The 23,735-nt window shown below is 39.5% G+C and overlaps 1 protein-coding gene across 2 annotated transcripts in view; it reads right to left on the reverse strand.

Moving 5' to 3' along the window:
- Positions 1-23,735, reverse strand: part of ARFGEF1 (ADP ribosylation factor guanine nucleotide exchange factor 1) — an 89,598-nt gene that overhangs the window by 53,870 nt on the left and 11,993 nt on the right. Inside the window, exons 2-5 of one of the 2 annotated variants that reach the window (XM_021388591.1) lie at positions 10,059-10,089; positions 8,232-8,514; positions 5,540-5,696; positions 4,327-4,473 (exon numbers count right to left, since the gene is read on the reverse strand). In XM_021388591.1, the coding sequence (XP_021244266.1) occupies positions 4,327-4,473; positions 5,540-5,696; positions 8,232-8,386 (459 nt within the window). In that variant the 5' untranslated portion in view covers positions 8,387-8,514; positions 10,059-10,089. The remainder of the gene's footprint in view (positions 1-4,326; positions 4,474-5,539; positions 5,697-8,231; positions 8,515-10,058; positions 10,090-23,735) is intronic. The other variant, XM_021388590.1, reaches the window with a different exon arrangement.

Here is a 23,735-nt window from a genome sequence, read left to right on the forward strand (position 1 = left end):
TTCCCTGGCACCGAGGTGAGACTGATAGGTCTACAGCTACCAGGATCATCTTTCCGGCCCTTCCTGAAGATGGGAATCACATTTGCTAACCTCCAGTCAATGTCCCATTCCCTGTTATCCAGGACTGTCGCAAGATAGAATCATAGAATCATAGAATTAGCTAGGTTGGAAAAGACCTACAAGATCACCTAGTCCAACCATCCACCTACCGCCAACAACCCCACTAAACCATGGCTCCCAACGCTATATCTAAACGTTTCTTGATCATCTCCAGGGACGGTGACTCAACCACCTCCCTGGGCAGCCCATTCCAGCGCCTGACCACTCTTTCAGAAAAGTAGTATTTCCTAATGTCCAGCCTAAATCTCCCCTGGCGCAACTTGAGTCCATTCCCCCTCGTCCTGTCACTAGTTACAAGAGAGAAGAGGCTGACCCCCAGCTCACTACAACCTCCCTTCAGGTAGTTAGAGAGAGCGATGAAGTCTCCCCTGAGCCTCCTCTTCTCCAGACTGAATAATCCCAGCTCCCTCAGCCACTCCTCATAAGGCCTGTGCTCCAGACCCCTCACCAGCTTTGTCGTCCTCCTCTGAACACGCTCCAGGGCCTCAATGTCTTTTTTGCAGTGAGGGGCCCAAAACTGGACACAGTACTCGAGGTGGGGCCTCACTAGGGCTGAGTACAGAGGGAGAATGACTTCCCTACTCCTACTGGCAACACTATTTCTGATACAAGCCAGGATGCCATCGGCCTTCTTGGTCACCTGGGCACACTGCTGGCTCATGCTCAGCCGAGCGTCAACTAATACCCCTAGGTCCGTTTCCTCCATACAACTTTCCAGCCACTCTGCCCCAAGCCTGTAGCATTGCCTGGGGTTGTTGCGGCCAAAGTGCAGGACCCGGCACTTGGTCTTGTTGAACCTCATCCTGTTGGCTTCAGCTGAGAGATCCAGCCTGTCCAGATCTCTCTGTAGGGCCTCTCTACCCCCAGGCAGATCGACACTTCCTGCCAGCTTGGTGTCGTCTGCAAACTTACTGAGGGTGCTCTCAATGCCCTCATCCAGGTCATCAATAAAGATACTGAAGAGGACAGGCCCCAGCACCAACCCCTGGGGAACACCACTCGTGACTGGTCGCCAGCTGGATTTAACTCCATTAACCACCACTCTCTGGGCCCGGCCCTCTAGCTAGCTCCTTACCCAGCAAAGGGCGTACCTGATGATGAAGAGCAGCCTGGCAACCACATCTGCTAACTCCCTCAGCACTCTAGGGTGCAATCCATCTGGCCCCATGGACTTGTGAGTGTCCAGCTTTTGGAGCAGGTCCAAAACCATCTCACCATGGATTGTGCATGGCCTATTCTGTTCCCCATCCCCATCTGCCAGCTCAAGGGTCTGTGTGCCCAGGGCGCAACTAGTCTTACTATTAAAGACTAAGGTGAAGAAGGCATTAAGTACCTCAGCCTTATCCTGATCCTTGGTCACTGTGTTGCCCTCAGCGTCCAACAAGGAATGGAGATTCCTCCTAGCCCTCCTTTTACTATTGATGTATTTATAGAAATATTTATTGTTGTTCTTCACCATTGTGGCCATATTCAGCTCTAGCTGGGCTATTGCTTTTCTAATTTTCTCCCTGCACAGCTTCACCTGTAATCCTCATAAGTTGCTTGCCCCCTCTTCCAAAAACCATAAACTTTTCTTTTGTTCCTGAGTTCCAGTTTAAGGTCTCTGTTCAGCCAGACTGGTCTTCTACCCTGACAGCTCGTCTTCCGTGACATGGGGATGGTCAGCTCCTGCACCTTTAAAATAACTTCCTTAAAGTATTCCCAGCTGTCCTGGGCTCCCGTGCCCTCCAGGACTGCCTCCCAAGGGACTCTCTCAACCATGCTCTGAAAGAGGCCAAAGTCTGCCCTTCGGAAGTCCAAGGTTGCAGTTTTGCTGACTCCCCTCTGAGGTTCAACAAGGATTGAGAAGTCTATTATTTCATTATCACTATGCCCCAGACGGCCTCCAACCTTTACATCCCCCACAAGGCCTTCTCTGTTAACAAACAGCAGGTCCAGGATTTTGCTTCCCCTTGTTGGCTCCTTCACCAGCTGTGTCAGGAAGTTGTCTCCCACACACTCTAGGAACCTCTGGTACTGTTCCCTTTCTCCTGTAATTATAAATCCAGTAATTGAATTAATAATTCCAATAATGATCTTGAGGAACATGGGCCCGGCAAAAAGCAGAGTTGGGACTCAGGAGAGTCAACTTCCACCTGTTTAAGGAATTACTTGGGATGCCCTGGGAAACTGTCCTTAGGGACAGAGGAATGGATCAGACCTAGCAGCTCCTTAACGATAACTTTCTGAGGAAACAAGGGCATTCCATACCCCAGCGTAATAAATCATGCAGAAGCAGCAGAAAACCAGTGTGGCTGAGCAAGAACCTGCTGGTCAAACTGAGGGAAAAGAAGGAAACGTATAGACAGCAGAAGCAGGGATATGTGGCCTGGGAAGAATACAGAGATGCTGTCCAGACATTCAGAGATGGGATCAGGAAAGCCAAGGCACTGGATCAGGTTGCCCAGAGAAGTTGTGGGGCACTGGGCTGCCTGACCTAGTGGGTAGCAATCCTGTCTATGGTATGGGGGTTGGAACTACATGATCTTTAAGGCCTCTTAGAACCTAAGCCATTGTATGATTCCATGACCGCTACCAGAAAGCCACCTAAAAACTAGCAAATAGCACCATGTGTGAACTCTCCCGCAACTCTGGCTCACAGACATTGGAAGAATAGCTGGCAGAATACTAAGGGCCATCCCTCCAGCAGGCAGAACCAAAATAACCCTTCAGGGAGGAAGGTGCTGGACTGAGCAGGATTCTTAGGTTTTACAGTGATATGGGTTACAAAGCTGTCTCAAAGGAGCACTGCTTATGTTTGGGAGTGCAAGCACAGAAAGGTAGAGACCCAAGTCCTATATCTTCTATTTCCTGTTGGAATTAACATTTTTCAGAGAGCTTTACTAATTGCCACAGAACAGCCTGAAAAGGCATGAGATCCATCCTTCAAATCATACTGGAGAAAACATGTCCACAGAGAATAGTTATGAAGCCTAACTGAATATGACTGACTATTAAGTTTCATTATTGCTCATGGAAGAAGACAAAAGTTGTGGTCTTCACTAACACGATTTCTAATTTTGATGGTTTTTATAGCATACATCCATTGGACACACATGCAGTCAAAGATACCCTGTTTCAGCTGGGAGGTTAATTCTCTCAACATCTTGCCCCAGGTAGTGGACTAAAGGTTGAGAGGGTAAGAATAAAAAAACATTTGGAAAGAAGGCACTACAGCAAAGGAAGAATAAAATGGTTTCAGCCACTGAAAATAAGAATGAAAACTTCCCTTTGCAAGATGAAAAATGTCTTAAATGCTTGGGCAAAATAGCAATGTAGGTGCCAGAAACATAAACCCAGCATTTTTAACTACTATCTGCTGGAGAAATAGTGTGTCAAGAAAAAGGACAATTGGAGATATGAAAAGGAATGAGGAAGAGAGTACTTAATTTGCACTAAAACAATGAAGCATATTCTACAAGAATGTCAACATCTCAGGACACATATACACAGAATACAAGCTAATAAACACTCTATTCTTTTTACATATCTTTTACTGTATTCTTCAGTACCGCTCACATCAAAAACATTCAAAGAGAACGGATAAAGGAATAGAGTATGATATTTCCATTAACTAGCTTTGATTACTTGGCATAATATTTCCCATACTAAGTTCCCATAATTTAATGGGTGCAATCAGAAAACAGCCAGGGTCCACCAGAAACACCTGTACAAATTCCACATGCATTGTTTACACAAGCTACGGAAAGAAAGACGAAACCTCTTTCAAGTATAGGCTTATGACGGAGCAGCACAGAGATATCACGGTAACAACTGACTGCCTGGTCCAATTCCATTTCATAATATTACTTCAAAGTGGATTTTAAAATCTTAATGTTTCTCCATTATCATCTTCACCCCTGGGAGTACAGGATTTGTTGTCAGCAATTCTTCATAATTAGAGAGTGTGAAATTTCATTCACTGTGAATGAAATTTCACCCAATGGTCTATGCATGAGACTTCAAGCCACCACCATGAATTCACCCAAAATGCAATGAGAGAGAGCAGGGAAAGGAGCCTAGGATAGGCAGCTTCCATTTCAAGGAAACAGCAAAGGAAAAACTAACATTATATTTGGAAAATAAACATTTCTGCTTTTGAAGTCCGAGATCATCAATGTCTGTTGTCACCAATACAAACAGGGAAGTAGTGGTTAATTATAGTACCTTTATTATCTGTAGTTGAACTCCTTCATCTGTTTGAGGTCCTTGAAAACAGCCACATATTGTCTCAATAATTCTATCAATTAATTTTTTGCCTGGAGCCGTACTGTCTGGAGCATTCCCTGTCAGATGACCATACGCAATAAGTTTCTGGAGGAGAGAAAAACATACAGAAGAGCTTAAAAAGTCAGCTTTTTGTTAAAATAAATAAATTCATTTGATAGCTCTAATTTGCACACTCTTCTTAAAACTGTACATTTCACATCAAATCTCTTTAAACAGAAAGGATCATTTTTCATAAGGTCCTCTAGGTTTATTCAATTTTCACTCAGCAACTGTAACACAAAATTTGTCAAGAAGCTTAACATTAAAGTGCTTTGTTCATTAATAAAGTTTTTTAGAATCCTGTTTGTTTTAAAACAATCTCATGTCACATCAGTCTTCATCAGTAGTCAGCGTACAGAAGTTTTTAATACCAGATAAACCACCAACCACCTACAATTTTTTTTTTTAAACAATACCAGCTACCTAGCCTTCTCTTTTAAAGCCTTCTATTATCTCTCCCTGTAGGTCTTCAGCACTTTGAAAAGCAACATATTAACAAAATGAACAATATCCTGGTCCTATCAATTCAGGCATGAGAGTATCTGTAAATTTTCATACCTACCTACTAGCAAGGCACCACTATCAGACAGCATGCCAAGTATGCAAGTGCCTGTGAATGTAAATGAACTGAGTTCACTGTTGTCAGGCCACTCAGAAAAGAAGAATGGCTGTATTCTACGCTGTAGACATAGTTCTGAAAACATTATATTTTGAGAGACTAGAAACCTCATATTTAAAATATTTTACTGCAATTACAGAAAGCATAAAATGAAATAGGTAAGAGTTAGTGAAATCTCAGTCTTTCATTAAGGTTACTGATAGCAATTCAGCTCAAATACATGTAAGTAAAAACAGGTAGCTACACATTAACTTAACAAAATTGATCAAAACTTGAACATACTTTGCCACCAGTAGTTGCAAAAATGAACATATATGCACTATAGAGTAACTAGGATATATTCACCTACTGTCACATACATAGTCAATTCTGTTCTTTGTATATAGTATAAAAAAAGTAATATAACAACATTATTTGTTACATACAACCACTACTTTCCCTTCAAATCAACAGAATTTGTATTCGATGGCTGAAACTTATCCTCATACAGACCTGTAAACAATCTAGAGATGTACTGACAATCCTGGGGCATTTCGACTGGCATGCCAATTCAAATGGTAGGAAGTACTTGTCTGCTTCAATAAAGCTCGTCTTTGATTTCACAGGTGGAAGAGTGCTTGAACCAGGTTTTGCTTCTCCATGAGGGGGACTAAACAGAATGATTTCATTAGAATACTGTAAGTGATCATACAAATAGTTCTCACCACTGAAACAGTTATGACATAAATATAAAATTAACATTAGGAAAGAATAACTTCTACAAAGTTAACACAAAGGTAATATAAATATTCTTAACCACTTTTATACTACCTTTGTGTCATTTATGGAATAGTAAATTGTCTTATTTGTAGAATAAGTAGGTATCCAGTGGTCCCTGCTGGTTTGAAGGCATTAAAACTTGTTTCCTCTGAAAACAGAAAAAACCTCTCCTTACATAGTAGGTAAAGATGTTAGGGGAGGGAGGAAGGAGTGGGGGAGAGGTGGGACATGAAGAGAAGGGAACAAGAATTCTGATCAACATCACTTATCTAAGAATTATCACTGAATGTGGAAGTCTAGTAAAAAGTTACACTACTGGAACATACATTTGCGTCAGATGAAAGCACTTGCTTCAAGGAAATTCTTCATAGCCAGGATGATAGAAAATGTTTTTCAAGTTGCCGAAATACACAGATGAACTGCTAAGAGCTTATTGTATCTGAAAGGAACAGATGTACTCCCAAGCCTCACAGCAAAAGTCTTAAACTAACGAACCTGCTGAAATATTAGTATTTCAGCTTTTTAAGGAGTAAGCTAAAATTTTCAAATCCTTGAGAAGATATTTGGTATCACATTCAAACATCAATCCTTGTTCAGGTACTTTAAAAGGGTACCTAAATTCCAAGTCTTAAGGATGCACACTTAGCGTTAAGACTCTACTTTTCTATTAAATAATTCCTCTTTTGAAGATTCAAGATTTACCCCTATACATATTCTTTTTCTTGAAGAAAAACAGAGGCTTGTTCTTCAATCAGATACATAACTTTTACTTATTGCCCAATATTGCTTTGCTGTAGACAGAGCCCTGTTTAGACACAACTCAAATCAGGTAAGTTGCTGAAGAAGAACACTATTCTTCTATGCTCTTAAATCTCTCTGAAATTCCTATAAAAGCTTGTCTGTGAGAAATGGAAGGATGGCGTCTCTTGTTATGGTCTTAAAACAGGCTGCTCTTCATCTACAGATATCATTAAAATTGGGTTAAAATGGTACGCTGAAAATGAAACTGGAGTTTTTCAGAAATAAGGAACAAGCCACGATGAGACTCAGAATATGCTACAGAAAGCTACTGCAGAAGCATTAAGCTTCTTAGATGTAGGCTGGAAAGATAACTCAGGAAGTCCATCACCTTGCTGATGATGAAAAGGAGCGGACAGCAGGGAGCAGAGAGAAGAGAGACCCAAAGGTCATCTTAATCTCAGCCAAGAAATTACTTTGTCCGGTTGTTTTTTGTTGTTTTTGCCCCCCTGCAACTCCCCGCCCCCCATCAGACCATATAACTGGAAACCATGCCTAAGAAATCCTTCTTCCACCAAGAGCTCTACCAAGCATGAGGGATATAACAATAAGCTAATATTTACATAAATTATTCTATGATCCCCAAGGAGGAGACCCCACACTTCTCTGGTCCCTGTGCCAGTGCTTGGGCACCACCAAGCACAGGAGTGCTTGCTGGTGGGCAGGGGGTTGTGCCTCTGGGCCTGGCCCTGGTCAGCACTGCAAAGAGAACCACAGAACTTGTTTTCTCCTGTAGGCTCACATCTTTGTTACTGTTCTGTGGTGTTAGGAGAGCACTGAGAAGTCTTAAGAGAGGAAGCGAGAAGCAAAATTTAAAGGCACAGCATGTCCTGCTCTGACAAATACTACCTATACTGTTTAGTTTGGGTGATTCTATGTGGAGCCAGGAGTTGGACTCAGTGATCCTCATGGGTCCCTTTCAACATAGGATTTTCTATGATTCTGTATCAGTTATAGGAATAAGCTAATCTATATATCAAACAATGAATTTTTTAAATGATTTTGGCAGCATCTGCTGTATCACAGTTACATAAATCAGCCTGTCCTTCTCCTTTCCCCTCTGTCCCACTGCCAAACACCAGTCCTGTTAAACATAAAACAAACCAAAACAAAAAGGCTGTTTTCTGTGCAGAATTCAGGGGAAGCAGAAATAATCTATTTTTCAACACATTCCAGGTGAGCAGTGAGAGCATTTTCCTAGAGCATAAACTGAAAAAAATTAACCAATTATCACTGTAAAACCTTTGAGAAGATACACAGATCTCAACTGCAGCAATCAGAAACTGAGTATTTTATAAACAAAGAAGTTTCCCAATTTGGAGACCTAGAAAAAGAACATTTTCTCCTGTATGATAAAAAAACAGACTATGGCAAAAGGCCACTGCCAGAATAAAGAAAACACTGAAGAAACCCAAATCTATTTATCAAGCATGTATAGACAAGACCTACACTTCATACCACAAAATCACAACTTGAAATATTAACTGGACAGAATTTAAGCACTTAAAGTTCAGAAGAGCTGCTCTGAAAGTAATGCTTCCTATGCTATTATGCTGGCCCACAACCTCAGAGGCGGATGTTGGTGATATGGCAGTAAAGGTTGAATCTTCCCACCAATATTCCATACATTTTGTTGCCCTGCAACAGATGGCAGCAGAGGGGCAGTCTGACAAAATGGCGTCTGACACGGAAGCGCTGATGAAGCAAAGGTGTGTCACTGAATTCCTCCTCCATGTGGAAAAAAATTGCACCAACTGACATTCCTCGATTCTTGCTGAGCATTTAAGGAGACCAAACAGTGGATGTAAGCACAGTGAGGCTGGGGGTGATGCATTTCAGCTGTGGTGACAGTGGGTCACCTCCGCTGGTATGGACTGTGACAAGTGTCACATGCAGGCTCTTGTTCATCACTGGCAAAAAAGCAGAGATAAACGTGGTGACTGGGTTGAAAAACAGTTTTTTGTAACTGAGAATTTGCTCTATCAAACAGTGCTATTGCATTCTTTGTATCTGTTGTGGTTTCCATAGAAATAAATAGGAGGCATTACTTTCAGAGCTACCTAGGTATGTAACATTACAGTTCAGCTCTACCATTACATTTTTGATGGTATTTAACTTCAGGACAAGATATTACTGATCCTTATTCAGTGCCCAGAACAAATACCACTCACTGAATATTTCATATTATGCAATTTTATTTTTTCTTTCAATTCTTCATAATGCGGACTTTATTTATTCTACTGTTAACAAAGCTTTTTATAGCAACACAACATTACTATCTGGCTGAGACTGTGGTGCTCAGTGAAACATTTTCTGAGCACTGCACAAATATTAGATTTGTTTTTACAACCTAAGAGCTGATAGTATTGATTTTACTATACTAGGGGGAACTGAAGCTCAGTGACTTAATCAGATGCATCCATTAATTTTTGTATGCCCAATTTGAAATGTCATGAGAATCAACTGTTCGGTGTATTCGATATTAAATAATTCCTCATATCTGAAATAAAGTTCTGGCTTGCTTCTCTTCCAGCTAGAAGTGTTTAAATTTCCCAAACCAAATCCGTAGCTCTCCACTTGAGTGCCCAAAGGATAAAGCAGAAATTGATTAGCAGTCAGTTCTGACAACTGTGGTTAAAATTATTTGCCTAAAAGAGAAATTCATTTCCAGAGCAGAGAAACAGGTTCCCAAGTAGCATTCAAACACTTATGCCTTGAGAACAGTTCATCAGTTTCATCCACTAATCTGGTTCTTTCAGGAAGCAGTAAGAACAGTCATAGCACTGCCCTGACTCATGGATAATGATGTACACTGAATGATAAATATGATCCTGTGGAACACGTAATTAAATACTAATAATGGATTCATAGTTTATCAATACTTAACACATTACTTGCTGACAGTGAAATGGAGCTGAATACCAGTTCTGTGTTCTGCCTTTCTCTCTAGAAATCTACAGAAATCTAGACCTATTCCCTAACAAGATCCTTTCCACACACTACCTTTTCAAATTACACTACTCATTCTCACTTCCCCACTTCAGCCTCTCTCTCCTTGCCTGCTCACAGTTCAAGTCTTTTATGTGCATGCCAGGCCTTTACCCTCCTCCAAACTCCTGTAAAATCCTTTTAAGCTCATGTCCCTCCACCACTGCTTTCTTTCTGCATTACCTACAGAATAATTTTACAGAATAATCTACACCTACCCTCACCAGCCATTTTCAGTCTGTCCCCTCTAAGCTGTCTCCTGCCTCTACTCCCAGGTCCTGTGCCTTGTAACCTAAGAGCCAGTAACAGAAGCAGCACTTCTAGCATCTTTCTGGATACCATCAACCTTATAATATAACTTCAGAATCCTTCTCAGAGTGAGCTCATATTCACAATTCAGAGTAAGCATGGCACACATTTTAAGAAGATAAAGCATAAATGGTCAATATGAAGAACTACCACATACCTTTGCTTCTCTGTTTCAGTCTTTATTTCCTCTGTAAAATGAAACAAAGGCATAGTTATGGAAACGGAATCATAACCACAAATACAGAATCAAATGTTAAATTAAATGTTTGGAAAGCAAAACTATTTAGGCAAGCATCTGAACTGGAAATTTAAAACAGCAAATAAATGGTTCTAAGCAGTTTTGTTAAGTTTCTACTATCCCATTGCACTGGTTGTGAACTATACCAAAATTACTTTACAAATCCGCATGACAAGCTTAGCACTTAAGCTTGCATCCAGTCATGCCAACTAAACACCAAATGCCCAAAACGTTTCTGCAGAAACATAGCCTTCCATAACTCACTCTCCTTTTTCACAGTTTGAGTGTATAGAAATAATGAGGAAAACTCAAATACTAAAACTATTCATCTATCCATAAGCGATATACTGCTCATTAAATGTGGATTTTTACAGATTATGTGAAAAAACACTGAGAGATTTGGGCTTGTTTATCTTGGAGAAGAGAAGGCTCTGGAGAGACCTCACTGCAGCCTGCCAGTACTTGAAGGAAGCTTAAAGCAGGAAGGGGACAAACTTTTTACACAGTCTGACAGCAACAGGACAAGGGCGAACAGCTTTAAAGAGGGGAGATTTAGGTTAGATGTTAGGTGGAAATTCTTTACTCAAAGGGTCACGAGTCACTGGCACAGGCTGCTCAGGGAAGCTGTGGATGCCCCATCTCTGGAGGTGCTCAAGGCCAGGTTGGATGGGGCCCTGAGCAGCCTCACCTGGTGGATGCCTTCACCTGGAGTGCTGCATCCAGTTCTGGGCTCACCATTAAGAGAAAGCTCGCCATTAAGACATAATGGAGAGAGTCCAATGAAAGGCAACAAAGACAATGAAGGGACTCTTGGCCTGCACAACCTGGAGGAGGCTCAGCAAATATCTCATCAATGTCTGTAAAAGGGAGGGTACAAAGAGGATGGAGCCAGGCTCTTTTCAATGGTTCCCAGTGCCAGGACAAGAGGCAACACAGGAAGTTCTCTCTGAACATCAGGAAGAACTTCTGTGCCGTGTGGGTGGCAGAGCACTGGCCCAGGCTGTCCAAAGAAGCTGTGGAGTCTCCTCCTCTGAGATCTTCAACAGCTCCCCGGATATGGGCCTGGGCCCCCTGCTCTGGAGTCCTTGCTTGAGCAGGGGCTGGGCCAGATGAGGTTGGGAAACAGAGGGCCCTGCCAACCACAGCTGTTCTGTAACCTTATCTCAGTTCGTCCACATCTAAAAATAACACACCAACATTAGGAAGACGCTAGAGTTCTATATAGTATTATTTAAGCTTGAAGACACTGCTCTATTTGCTTTAGAATTGTATCTTGAAACAGTGTCCATTAGACAAAATGGAGTAATGACTTTTCTCAGTTGTTAGCTCTCCTCTCTCAGAAACAAGAAAAAAGACACCACTGTCAACCATAATAACACAAATTCATTTTACATTGAGATTACTAAAATCCAAGAAAATTGTATACATACAGAGTAGTTTATTTAGCAATTTTACTTAAGATCACTCAGGTACAGGAGTCAAGTACCCTTTACTGATAGCATAAATATTTACGTATTTGTAAGTTATTTTATATTTTGCTTGTGGAAATCAATAATAAAGAATGAGGCTGAAGATGGATAACTATCAGAATTTGTCTTTGGGGTTCCTCCATGTATCAAATGGCAATAGTAAATTCCTTCTTAAAGAAAGAAAAAGCTCTATGATCTTCTCTAGAAATCTAGTTTGGGAAATCTCTTCTTAGAAGGAAAATAAAGAGGAAAAAAATTGAGAAAAATGGAAAGACAGAAAATCTGACTTTTTTAGAAAGATAAATCAAAAAAGCTTCAAAAAAAAAAATAGTAAGTGTTCTCTCTCCACAAACACCAAAGTGCAAAGCTGCGTCTCATGAGCAACTGCTGCTGCCTTTTTCAACCTGCACCACACCGCTGGAATGCTAAACACCTTAAAGCTTGCCTTGAGGGGCAGATTATAATGCAATTTTGCCATTACTGAGAATGGAAAGGATTATGATTATTAAATGTGACAATTACTTAAGGAAGTACAAGCCAGCTCTTCACCTACGCTTCTGCATCCTCAGCCCCTCCATTCTCCCATGCACAATGGTATCTCTATTAAAAGCAAGTCCTAAGCTCAAATATTCTTCCTGCACTATTAAAAAAGCAGATGTGACAACAGGTGAGCGTTCAGCTGCTCTCAGCAGTCTTACAAGATAGAAAACATGGGTTCAACTGTATGGTAAGACACATTTCTTCACCTGGAAGCACTGCATGGACAGCCACAGTCCCCCACAGAGAAACATAAAATAACATTCATGAAAATGAGGATTAGAATTACTGGCTTCTCTTTGCTCTCTTTCTATTCCTAACCTGAAAGAATGTATCAAACTCAACCACCTTGGTACTACATGAGATCATCTGAATTTATTCTCAGTTTTATAAATTGTAACAGTCCTTTCAAAAATAACTAAATTGAAAAATAATCCAGTGTGAACTGATTAGAGTCCTCCTTACACCGTTTAAAATTTAAGAGGTTGTCTTTAGAATAGGTCATAACAATTCATAAGAGAAAACAGAATGTTTTGCAACTGAAGGAAGTATACTGCAATTACAAGGAAAGATCTTTCCTAAGCATTAATCTAATTAAATATTGCTATTATTTCAAGCAGCACTGTGTAACTCCATTAATGTGAATGTACAGGTTTTATAACCTTAAATAAAAAAACCCAAACATCTTTAAAGCAGCTAACACCAATTCTTTTAGAAGGCCAAAACATTTTAAATGGAAGATAAATAAGGACATGCTATGACAACATTGCTCTCAGACAGACATCAGACTTAAAGTTTACTTTTACCTTTGAGGAAAGAGAACATCTCATTTTCCTGCACTGATTACTCCCTCTCCTCTCCACACCAAAACATAATTCAATCAAAATACAATTACATGGTCGTGTAATTACCACATTCAGTAGGAAGCATGCAGAAATTTGAGAGGCATTAACAGCAGGAAAAAAAAACACAACACAACAGATCATAATCAAGAAAAGTAACAATTCTTACACTAGCTAAATAATCCCTTAGTGGCAGATGAACCGAAAGTCTGATACATTCTTTTTCAATGGGAAGAAGTACTCCTTAAAAAACCCAATGATTATTTAGAAAAGGGAGATGAAGCCAGGCATGAAGACGTAGGCTGCTTCCTTGTTTTGTTCTTCTCCTCTCCAGAACACACACCCAAAACCACAAAGGCAAGAGTCAAGGGCTGGAAAAGCTTATTAACCGGAGTGTGACTGTTCATTCTGAAAGGGAAGACTTAAGGCGCTAGAATAGAGGATGAAACTGTAGAGAAGGACTACAGCTTCCAAAGTCTTTCTGCATTATCAAAACATTACCCAAAAAAGAACTTCTGTGGAAAATAACTCCCATTAGTCTATGACATCAAAAGGATGATTGATTCGAAAATGTAATTTATTGGGGTGAAGCGCAGCAGAAATAACAAGAAATAAATTCTCTCAAACACTCACTTTCATACACAGCTCCAGAAGACCTGTTAAAAGAGCTGCATCATGGAATTAAAAGAAATGAGGCTCTTACTACTATTACTATTTACTGTAAAATAGGAAGATTCTTCATAAGTTCCTTACACAGTGTGACAGCAAGAAAATAACACACATTTAAATAGATTTCTCACACATTCTTCCATTCTCACACAGAGCTGTATTCAAGAAACAAGAGAACATATTCCCACTATACTCTATTCCAAACAAGCGACTTTGCCTGCCGGAGAAGCACACATTAGGTCAATTCTACAAGGACACATGCATTGGAAGACTAATATTCAGAGTCAACAGAACTGAAGTTTATTTACCTAAATGAAAGTTTATTGGAACAGAAAACATCCGCTATTTTCAGTCGAGGAAAACAAGTTAGCTCATAAACGTCACACCCCAGATTTCTACACCTGTGTGTAAATGCAATGGGGCCACACAAACAAGGCTTTGTGAAGAGAGAGCTGCATCCAGCACACACACAGCACAGAAGTCCTTAGGCCTCCAGTGCACCCTCTGCCCTGTTGTCAGAGCCTCTGCCCAACCACTGCTCCTGCTCCACGGTGTTTTCCTGTGCTGACGACGTATGGAGAACAGTCATACGCAAACTTAGATCTTGACATTTTCCTTTTCCATCCACATCCATCTGTGGCATTAATCCCTTCCAGTGTAGGCAAACAAACAGCAATCCAAAAATGACAGCTATTTAAAAAGTACCACTAGGACTCTAAATTACTATAAAAAACAATTCAACAGTTTGGTACAATACTGTTATTCTCAATGATCACATCAGGTTGACCTTCCTAAAATTAGTACTAGAGTACACAAATTCACTTCAGAAGGTTGTACTGAACTGATCAGTGATTTAGCCTCCAGAAGAAGCCATTCACTACGAAAGGTAAAGCTCTTCCTTACATGGAATTCCAAAGATATGTATAACAATGTGTCCTCCTGTAAATCCTATAAACAGCTTTTTTCCCATGACAATTTCTGGAATGCAGACGTCTCCTGCCTCGCCCCAATTCCTCACAAACTATTACTATGAAATGGGCCAAAAAAAAAAAAAAATTCTGTTTGTGGGACTCCAGGAAGAGTCTGACAGCAGCATAGTTCCGTTTTAATCCAGAAAGCCAACCTTAACCTAACGGGAAAGGAGTGGAAAGAACATTAAAACAGGAACATGCATTTATAGCACCTGAGTGTGAACTTCAGCTACATGCATTCTCCCTGTTCTAATAATGTACCAGGTTCTTAGCCCAGACCTTAGCACTGACCCTCAGTTTTAGTTTATCTATGCATCTGCTCTTCTGACTACTGTTAGTTGCTAGAGTCCCTTAAGCTTTCTTTTTATCTGTCTCCTCTATCTGCAAGATCACAGCTCACACAGCTGTGTGCAGGCTCTGTGCAGATTTAAGCAAGTCACTGCGGTGGTCTTCATTCAACTAAGGCTATAACAGCAAGTCATTCTTGTACGGATGCACAAAATAGACTTAAAAATATGGTTAAGCACTTCTACCCACTTTCCATTCCAGCATTTATTACACTGTTCCAACTTCATGTTTACAGGCATTGAGGGAATAACAAAGCAAGCAGCAATTAATCGCATAATTAAAGAAGTGTTCCAAACAAACACCAATTATATTTCAAGTCTGACAACTCTTGCTGAAATTCAGTGGAGATCCTCCTTGCCCTACTCTGCAAAACCCTGAAACCTCAAACCAACTGGAATACAATGGCATATCTCAATAGCTTCAAAAAAACAGAATTACACCCTTTGTATTATGCAGTGAACTAATTATGTGTATGTACAAACACATACATATAGACATGAAAACTCTGCACAGGTGAGGTGCTTCAATTTCAGATGGCTCTTATAATATTCCTTTCTTATATTCACTCTTGTTTTAGAAGAGTATGTAATCTCTTATACCTTATCTTTTGCTTTGTGAGAGGTTTGTGGCAAACCTGTTGAAAAATAATGAAATATCATTATTTTTACATCTGCTACTCAAAACACAGCAAGTGTGCCTGATGGTCCATATTGTGCTTTTCATCTGTGAAGTAATCTTCTCGCTTTTCTTTGTAGTCATTTATACAAACAAGAGCTACAACAGAATTCATTTGGGAATACCCAACTCTGGTGTAAATTCAGAAACTCGAACACATAACCTGACTTAGCCAACCACACCACCTACTCCTCCCCGGGTCTTTAGGCATCATGTTTTCCAAGAGAGAATCACGAGCAAACCTATTCAATAGAACAAACTGCTGGCTGCTTTCTACTTAAAATTAATTCAGAATAGTTCAATGCAGAGGTGTTTTATGACTAGAATTTCTGTAATAATCTTTCTACTTGCAAAGCCAAGTCCAAAATACTGTCAAGTTGCTTCACTCATCTTCACAGGGAAGAAGTGGGGGGACACAGATGTAGGTCACACATTGCCAAGAATAACTGAATTGCTCTCAGTAGCATTCACATTCTAACATGTGGCTGAAAAGCTTTTTTTCTGTAGCAGTAAATCCCTTTGCTTCCCTCCAGTATTTTAGAAGTCTCTATCTTTTCTTAAATCTACAGATAAATCCCAGAAGTATCCAAACTTCTGTCTTCAAACCTCAAATAAATTTCTTACACTTAGATGACAATCTGAGAGTGGAAGTAGACTGTTTACATCTTTAAACAGTTAAGAGGACAGTTATGTATCTTTATTTTATCAAACAGCACACACCTTTAAATCATCTTCCCCTGACATTTTTGATACCTTCTCCCACTACTCCCAGACATTAGTTTTATTCAGAAATCATTGTACAAGCTGCCAAGAAGATGCATTAATACGCAAGCAATTCTGTTCCTTACCAAATACAGTCACCCACACAGACTATAGAAAAGATCTTGATGAAAGGTACAGTTTCCCAAAATGCTTTGCCCAATCTAATGGAAAGTGACCACTGGTAAAGGTGGTTCCTCCCGTTCTATTCTACATGCTTCTTCATGCTTAACTGCACACTCCTTACACAATCATTGCCAAGGCACAAAGTTTAAGCATCTTGATAATTTAAGATTTCATTGGGATCAGCGAGCTGTTTCATCTCACTGGGAAGCTACATGGACACTAGTTGCCAGACCTTGTGCACATCACACATTTCAGGAAGCAAAAGCTAGCACAGAACTGCCTACTGCAGCCCACTGGAATAAATACACTGCAAGATCGTATGAACTTCACCCACTTTCTTTCATCAGCATCAGTATTTTTTGCAATGAATTAAGTTTAGGAAGGCCAACAATGTTTCTTTATCAGGAAAGAGGAAAGGAGTCTGCAGCTGGATCTTCCCCTTCATATTGTCAATGTGTGGAGTGTTTTCTAACCCTTTCCTCCCTCCCCTTATTCCATGTTAAAACTCTTGGAGGTGTTTAAGTCCTGATTCCCAGAGGCTTCTATCCTCAGCACACTGCAACAGCTATCAAAAAAAAACAAACCAAGAAGCTGGCAGCACAGTTTTGAAAACTACAAAGTTCCCTCAGGTATTTTGATCATTTTTTTATTATTTTTTTTTGCTTAAAGTAAGCAGTGTATGTCGGCTATGCAGACGAATAAATCAAATGCTACTCAGGACAAAGAAACCTCTCTCAGAAAGAAAAAGTGAAGAATGTTGTTCAGTGAGTTGAAAGGCACAAACCTTTTTGCTGCTTTGTGTAACACGCAACCTTCCTGATCACGGCATCATCTGTATTATGACAGTGGAGATGTCTGTGCACGCCTGCACAGGGACCTTACCAGTTGAAACATAACACAGTCAGATTGGATTTAAGAAAGTAGATGTTGGAAGTTTTTAACTGAAAGTTTAATTTTTACTTGATTTTTAAAATATGGATCAATTCCTTCATCTGGTTCTACCATGTGGCTGAGGGTAAAATGCAGAAAAAAGAAACACTTTAGCCGCAATTACTGCTGTTGCTGGGGAAATATGGGGTGTTAACTTTAACATAATGGAATCACAGAAAGAACAGAAAATTAAATCAAAGAGTAAACATGCTCTGAAGGAGGCCATTTATTACTTTACTAAAGAATCAAGGAGAACAAAACTCTGTAGAGAAACACATGAATTAAAACTGATCACCTGGAAAAGTCTGATCCAAGGATATACTACATCTATTTAGATTTGAGTAGCTGTAATTCACAGAAAATATCATTTTACTGAATGCAGTAGCATATGGTATTCTGATCAGTAAACAAGAATTATGTTAGCATCTCTCTCTTACCTGGTAACAGCATGCCAGACTATGAAAACCACTGAAAGTCTTACGAGACAAATTAGCAGTTTTTCTGCCTTAATACCTAATTGATTTGACTTTTCAAGTACTCATCCCAAGAATCATAAGTACCACCTAACTAACCCACAACAAGGAAAAAGGAAATAGTAATTATAAATCAGTAATTAAGTCTTTAAATAAATGAGATTTACGACAGACTTTATATTCACATTCCCTCTGTCATGCAACGCAACATTATAAGCACTCTATGTGCATGAGGTTCATGGAAATATCTGCTACTCCACAAGAAAGACTTAAGAATCTACTCATTGAATTACATTTCAAACTTAAGGGAGGAGGAAAGAAAAAAAAAGAAGCCTTGAGGAACAATAGAATTTAATGGTTTAAAGTACTACATAACCCTTCCACATTTCTCCAGAGCAGTTCATACAAGTTAATAGGAGTATTTTCCCAATACTTCCTACTACTTCAACTGATGGGACACAGTACTTCCTCAACTTATTTATCAAAAAGAAAACAGAGAGAAATAACTCAAAATATCCAGTTGTACTCTCTATTTTCTCAGCAATTCATCTGAGTATTTTCTTTCAGACAGCACAATTCTAGCTTGGGCCACATGTATGAGAAGGCCCACAGAGCGTGGTTAGTTTATGTTTCCTCCAAGCCACCAGGAAATCAGTCTCTCCATTGTTTTAGGTTGTAAAACATGTTTGCCTAGTTCTAGAGTAGATGAATCATCGATAACTCTTAATATGCCACAACAGCTTGATACGTTATCCTCTGAAGTTGAGAGAAGTCAGAAGGTTGTCCTTCCCCGGAGACATTCAAGGTCAGGCTGGATGGGGCTCTGAGCACGTGATCGAGCTGTAGGTGTCCCTGTTCACTGCAGGGGAGAAGGACTAGATGACCTTTAAAGGTTCCTTCCAACTCAAACGATTCTGTGAAAAGCCTTCGCTATTTCTGATGTATTTTTTAAGGAACAAATTTGGATCTAAGTGTTTGTAATTTTCCCTTTGTGCATTGAATATAATGTAGCTATTTTGAATTAATAGTAGAAAGAAGAAAATTCAGGCTCTGTATGTATCTCTCCAAAACTGAGTGTGTATATATATATACACATACACAGCTCCATGTTAAATGCATGATTTTTGCTCCCTACATCAGCTTGAGGAGGAAATTTTAACTCAAGACACACCGCAAACATTTACCTAACAGTTTGACTCAGAAGATGGATCAGGAGTGAAACTGTAGTTGGAAAACTGATTCATTTCTAGCCTCCTCCACTGTTTATCAGGTATCCTCTTAAGCTTTTTATGAAAAATGTACCTTATCTACTCAAAAATAATGTACAGTCTTTTTTATTCTGAGAAGTGAAAACAAACTCATAAATACAGGCAGGCAGATAAAAGAACTGATTATGTGTATTTCTGATGAAAGCTATAACACATGCAGTATAGTATCTTACACAGAATGAAAGCTTGTGGTAACACAAATTGTTCCTCTTCATGTTAAGTTGGGCCCTCCCCCCCCCCCCCCCAACAATAGGTTAGCTTCCCTCATTTTTAAGATCAAAAACTCACAGAACTGTGTCAAACTCAACTCCCATGCTCTGCTTGGAAAAACATGAGTTTCTGCCAAAATACAAAGATGAGAGAAGCAGAAACAAATTTTGCAGCAGAAGGTAAATTACATTCAAAATAGGGAAAGCATTTTCAATCCAATCACTTCTCTCTGTCTGGAAAAGCATATCTGAAATTAAATGCATACAGAACAAAATCCTGTGAATCCATCCCTTGTCTGAAAGGACACAATGAGCTGAAAGATTCTGAAGATCATCTTTAAGTCTGACCTTTAAGTTCAAAGTAGGCAAATGTTGGCATGCCAATTAAAAAAAAACAAAGACCTGATAGTAAGAAATCACCTTATTGCTCTGTAATACAGTTGCTGGATTCTTCTACCACATACATCCCTGTAAGAGAGAGATTTCTGCACAACCTAATGTGCTGCTGTCAGTGTAATCCCTTTCACACTAGGCTGCCCAGAGAAGTGGTGCTTGCTGCTAGAGAGGCCTCCAGCTGGTCCAAGGCCCTGCTTCCAGCAGCAGCCTTCTTAGTTCCCTTCAATTTGCATTTCTGACTCGACTCACTCATTTTCAAAATATTTCTGTTACACAAGAACATCAGCTCAATATTCCCTTGCAGTCAGAGTGAGATAAAAGGCTAAATAGGCATACTACCTGGTGCACACGAAAACTCCTAGGCTAACAGAGTCCTGTTTCAACAGAGTCCTGTTTCAAAAGCTAATGTTCCCATAACAGGATCAACAATACAGGAACAGCAGAACAAATGGCAGGTAATATGACAGTAACAAAGCCAATTTCTCAATTTTTCCTTAGCACCTATACCAGCAGAAACTCAAAGAAAAAAAATGATGACCACTCTGCCTAAGTAGTTGGTTTATTTACAAATAAAAGTTTTTAAGGCCTAACAAAATATTAATTAGAAAATTAAGCTGTAACACATTTTGCATCAGTTCACCTCCCCTTGTGTTATACAAGCATTGTTCTTCCTGCATCAGACACAACTTTTTACACCAACACGCAAAGTTTAATTCCAGAATTAATATACTTTCAGTTCATTACGCTGTTCTCAGAAAACCAGCATTTTCATTATAACTGCATGTCCTAAGACAAGGTTTTCATGCAGTAGCTTGAGCCCATTTAAAGAAAATAAACTGTAGCTATGGTTAAGCATGCTTTTTAATGTGAGATTAAACAACAAAAAAAGAAGTCAAAGACAATTTAGTAATAATATTTTTGTACTTTTGCACTAGCCAGATCAAAACTATTTCACCACAGACTGCAGATGTGACAGAACTAAATGAAAATACACTTCAAGTGAGAGACACAAAAGCCAACAAATTAAACCTGTCAGCCAGTGAACGTCTGATGAAATGCATAAACAGACCAGTGTCCAAAACTGCAAACACAGCCAGAGCAACCGTATTTGTTTTTTAAAGGAAGTTCATGTAAACTGGGAGAGCAAACTCAAGATTATCAGTAAAAAAACAGTAAACCGGCAGAAACAAACAACAACGACCTAATTCCTGATGTCCCCAACATCTAACTTATATGTTGCTGCCACTATTGAGCTTAAGTTAATTATAAAAGCAGGGCAAGATCGCTACAATTGTCCCCTCCTACCAGCACCTACCGATCTGTGGCTTACGTTCTTATGCACAGTGACTGTTCCTTCAGGTCTGACAACTCTTGCTAAAGTTTCATGTAATTACCGAAGGCACTTAAACTTAAGGGATCAATGTAATTACAAGCTGTAGGAAATAGTATTTTTCATTTCACTTTAATTAAGCTGTGTTCTTTACAGGTTTTCTGTACCTGCATAATGAGAAATTACAAGTAGCCATTCTCCCTTTACGTACAACCTTACAGACTTCCTTTCCATCCACCTTCCTTGCTTTTCACAACCAAGGAGCAAGAAGAATAGTCAACTTGATCTCTTTTGGAAGAATAATTTTGATCACCCTTGTTGATCTCCTGTGTGTATTTTCTCACTCCACTGTCTCTTTGGGAGACAGCTGAGAGCAAAACTGTTATGTGGAATATATGGTATCTTTATAAAGCGATTTAACAGTTTCATTTTCTTCTTTTGTTTTCCAACTTGTCTTTTTGACAAAGGAATCAATATTTTCATGGAATCACTCACAGCAACTTCAATTCTGTTTCCACTGATGGATAAAAGTCTTACTGAGAGTCCATGGCTGTGCACACACACATCTTAGATCAGTTCTCTCCTCCGCTCCCCATTTCCTACTGTGCATATGGATTAGTTTGCAATGATCACCACTTCTGCAAATTTCTCTACAAGTGGACTAGTGTAACACCACTACAGGTTTTGACAGGTTGATTTAGCTCTTTTATATATTGACTTTTGTCAACCTGTGTCACTTCATAAACAGCGTACACCTTTATAAAATTTTAATACCTGCTGGGAAAAGAGAACAACTCAACACCTTTAAGAACCTTAGAAGAGCAACCAGGTTGAGGTCCACCAGAACTGAAATGCAGCATAAAACTGGATTTCCACACGCTTACCTACACGCTCACTGACTGCCTTACAGATATGTGATGGTACATCTTCCCCTGCCAAGTCTGCGCTGCTGCTTCCTCACTATGGTGCACACATCCATTCTGTTCTCCACTAGTTTTGTGTTTTGCTACAATTCAGATGGGCCAGTCTGACGTTCTCAAGATTTCCCACTCCCTTAATCCCCTAGCACCTTTTTTCTTAAAAAAAAAAAAAAAAAAAAAAAAAAAAAGTATACTGATGCTAGTAACATCTTCTACTTCCCTTTCCTTTGTTAGGGATCAATGAAATGTTACTATTATACAGTTTATTAAACAGTTTGGGAATTTGAGACCCTCTAAAAACTATAATTCCAACGAGTTTATGCCAATTTTGATTTAAACTTCAAATTCTTCTAACTCCTTTCTTGGAATGTTTCTCCAGGAAACCTCCACAGCTTCCATACACAGCAACAAGGCAAGTAACAGATTTTGGTCTCCCTTTGATACTGTTATATTCCTAAATTGCTTCCATTATCCTATTATCATCTACAGGTCATATAGGCATGGCTGTGTTTTCTTCTTGCTATTTACTCATACCAACCTTACCACACAGGCTTTTTACAAGCTTTTAGTGATAACTGGTATACAGTAACTCCAAGCATTAACAAAAGACAACAAAGAATCACTACGTTAGCTCTAAACCTTTTGTTACGTTCAATGTGCCCTCATTTCTGTGGTTATTCTTTCTTGAAATAAGATGATGTGTTTTAATGTGTCTTTTTCATGACTACTATGAAGCTAAACATGAGCATATTTTAGCATTTGCTTGGGCATGTCATGTTGAGAAGGCTCACAGTTACAGCCCAGCTTCAGTAGTTACATCTCAAAGCAATTCCTGCTGGAGTGCTTGACAGGGATACAAGAGCTGCTGGATACATCTTGCACAACCTCACCTGTAAATGCAGTTCATTTATTTACCTAGTATGATTAAGCTTTCTGAAAAGTACAGCAAATTAAACATTCATACCTACATAATTCATTCTCTGTAATTAAGATTTTCCATAAATTGCCCCTCCACATTCCTGGCCTGTTAAGACATCGCTTTATTTTAAAACATATTCAGATTTCAAGTTACCGTTTTTAAAGACATCTGGTATTGATTTGCCGGAATGTACATTTGTTTTTGACACAGACAGTTATTTATAAATTCTTCAAGACTCCTCTGTTATTTTCTGCTATGTACTACTTGCACATTTGCCTGGTTGGTCACAACTGAAGACTAAAATAAATGTTTTCGTAATGCTTTGTATTTATTCTGGCAAGTACAGGCTGTTGCTACAGAAGAATAAGACCATGATTATGTTTCCTGGTCTTGTTTCTGGACCATTTGGCAGTGTGCACAAAAGGAAGATGTCCACTTTTCACAGCTCACCTCTTCATTATTACTTTGCCAGGTAACGCGACACTTCAAACATCCTTGTTTTTTCTTAAACGTTTTTCAGGAGTAAGCACAGGCGCATACCAATGATGATCCACTCATAATTTTAAAAACCAGCTAGTACAAATTACTATTACATACACTGAGGACGCTCAAGTTTCACACGCTAGCCAAGATATGAAAAGCAGTGACATCTCTGCTGTTACACCCATGAATGCAAGCATACCACTTATTAAGCAGATGCAATAAGCATACAGAACAGATTCACAGAATAAAACAAATCCTGGCATGTAATGACG

This window comes from Numida meleagris, chromosome 2 (genome assembly GCF_002078875.1).
Source record: "Numida meleagris isolate 19003 breed g44 Domestic line chromosome 2, NumMel1.0, whole genome shotgun sequence".
NCBI lineage: Eukaryota > Metazoa > Chordata > Aves > Galliformes > Numididae > Numida > Numida meleagris.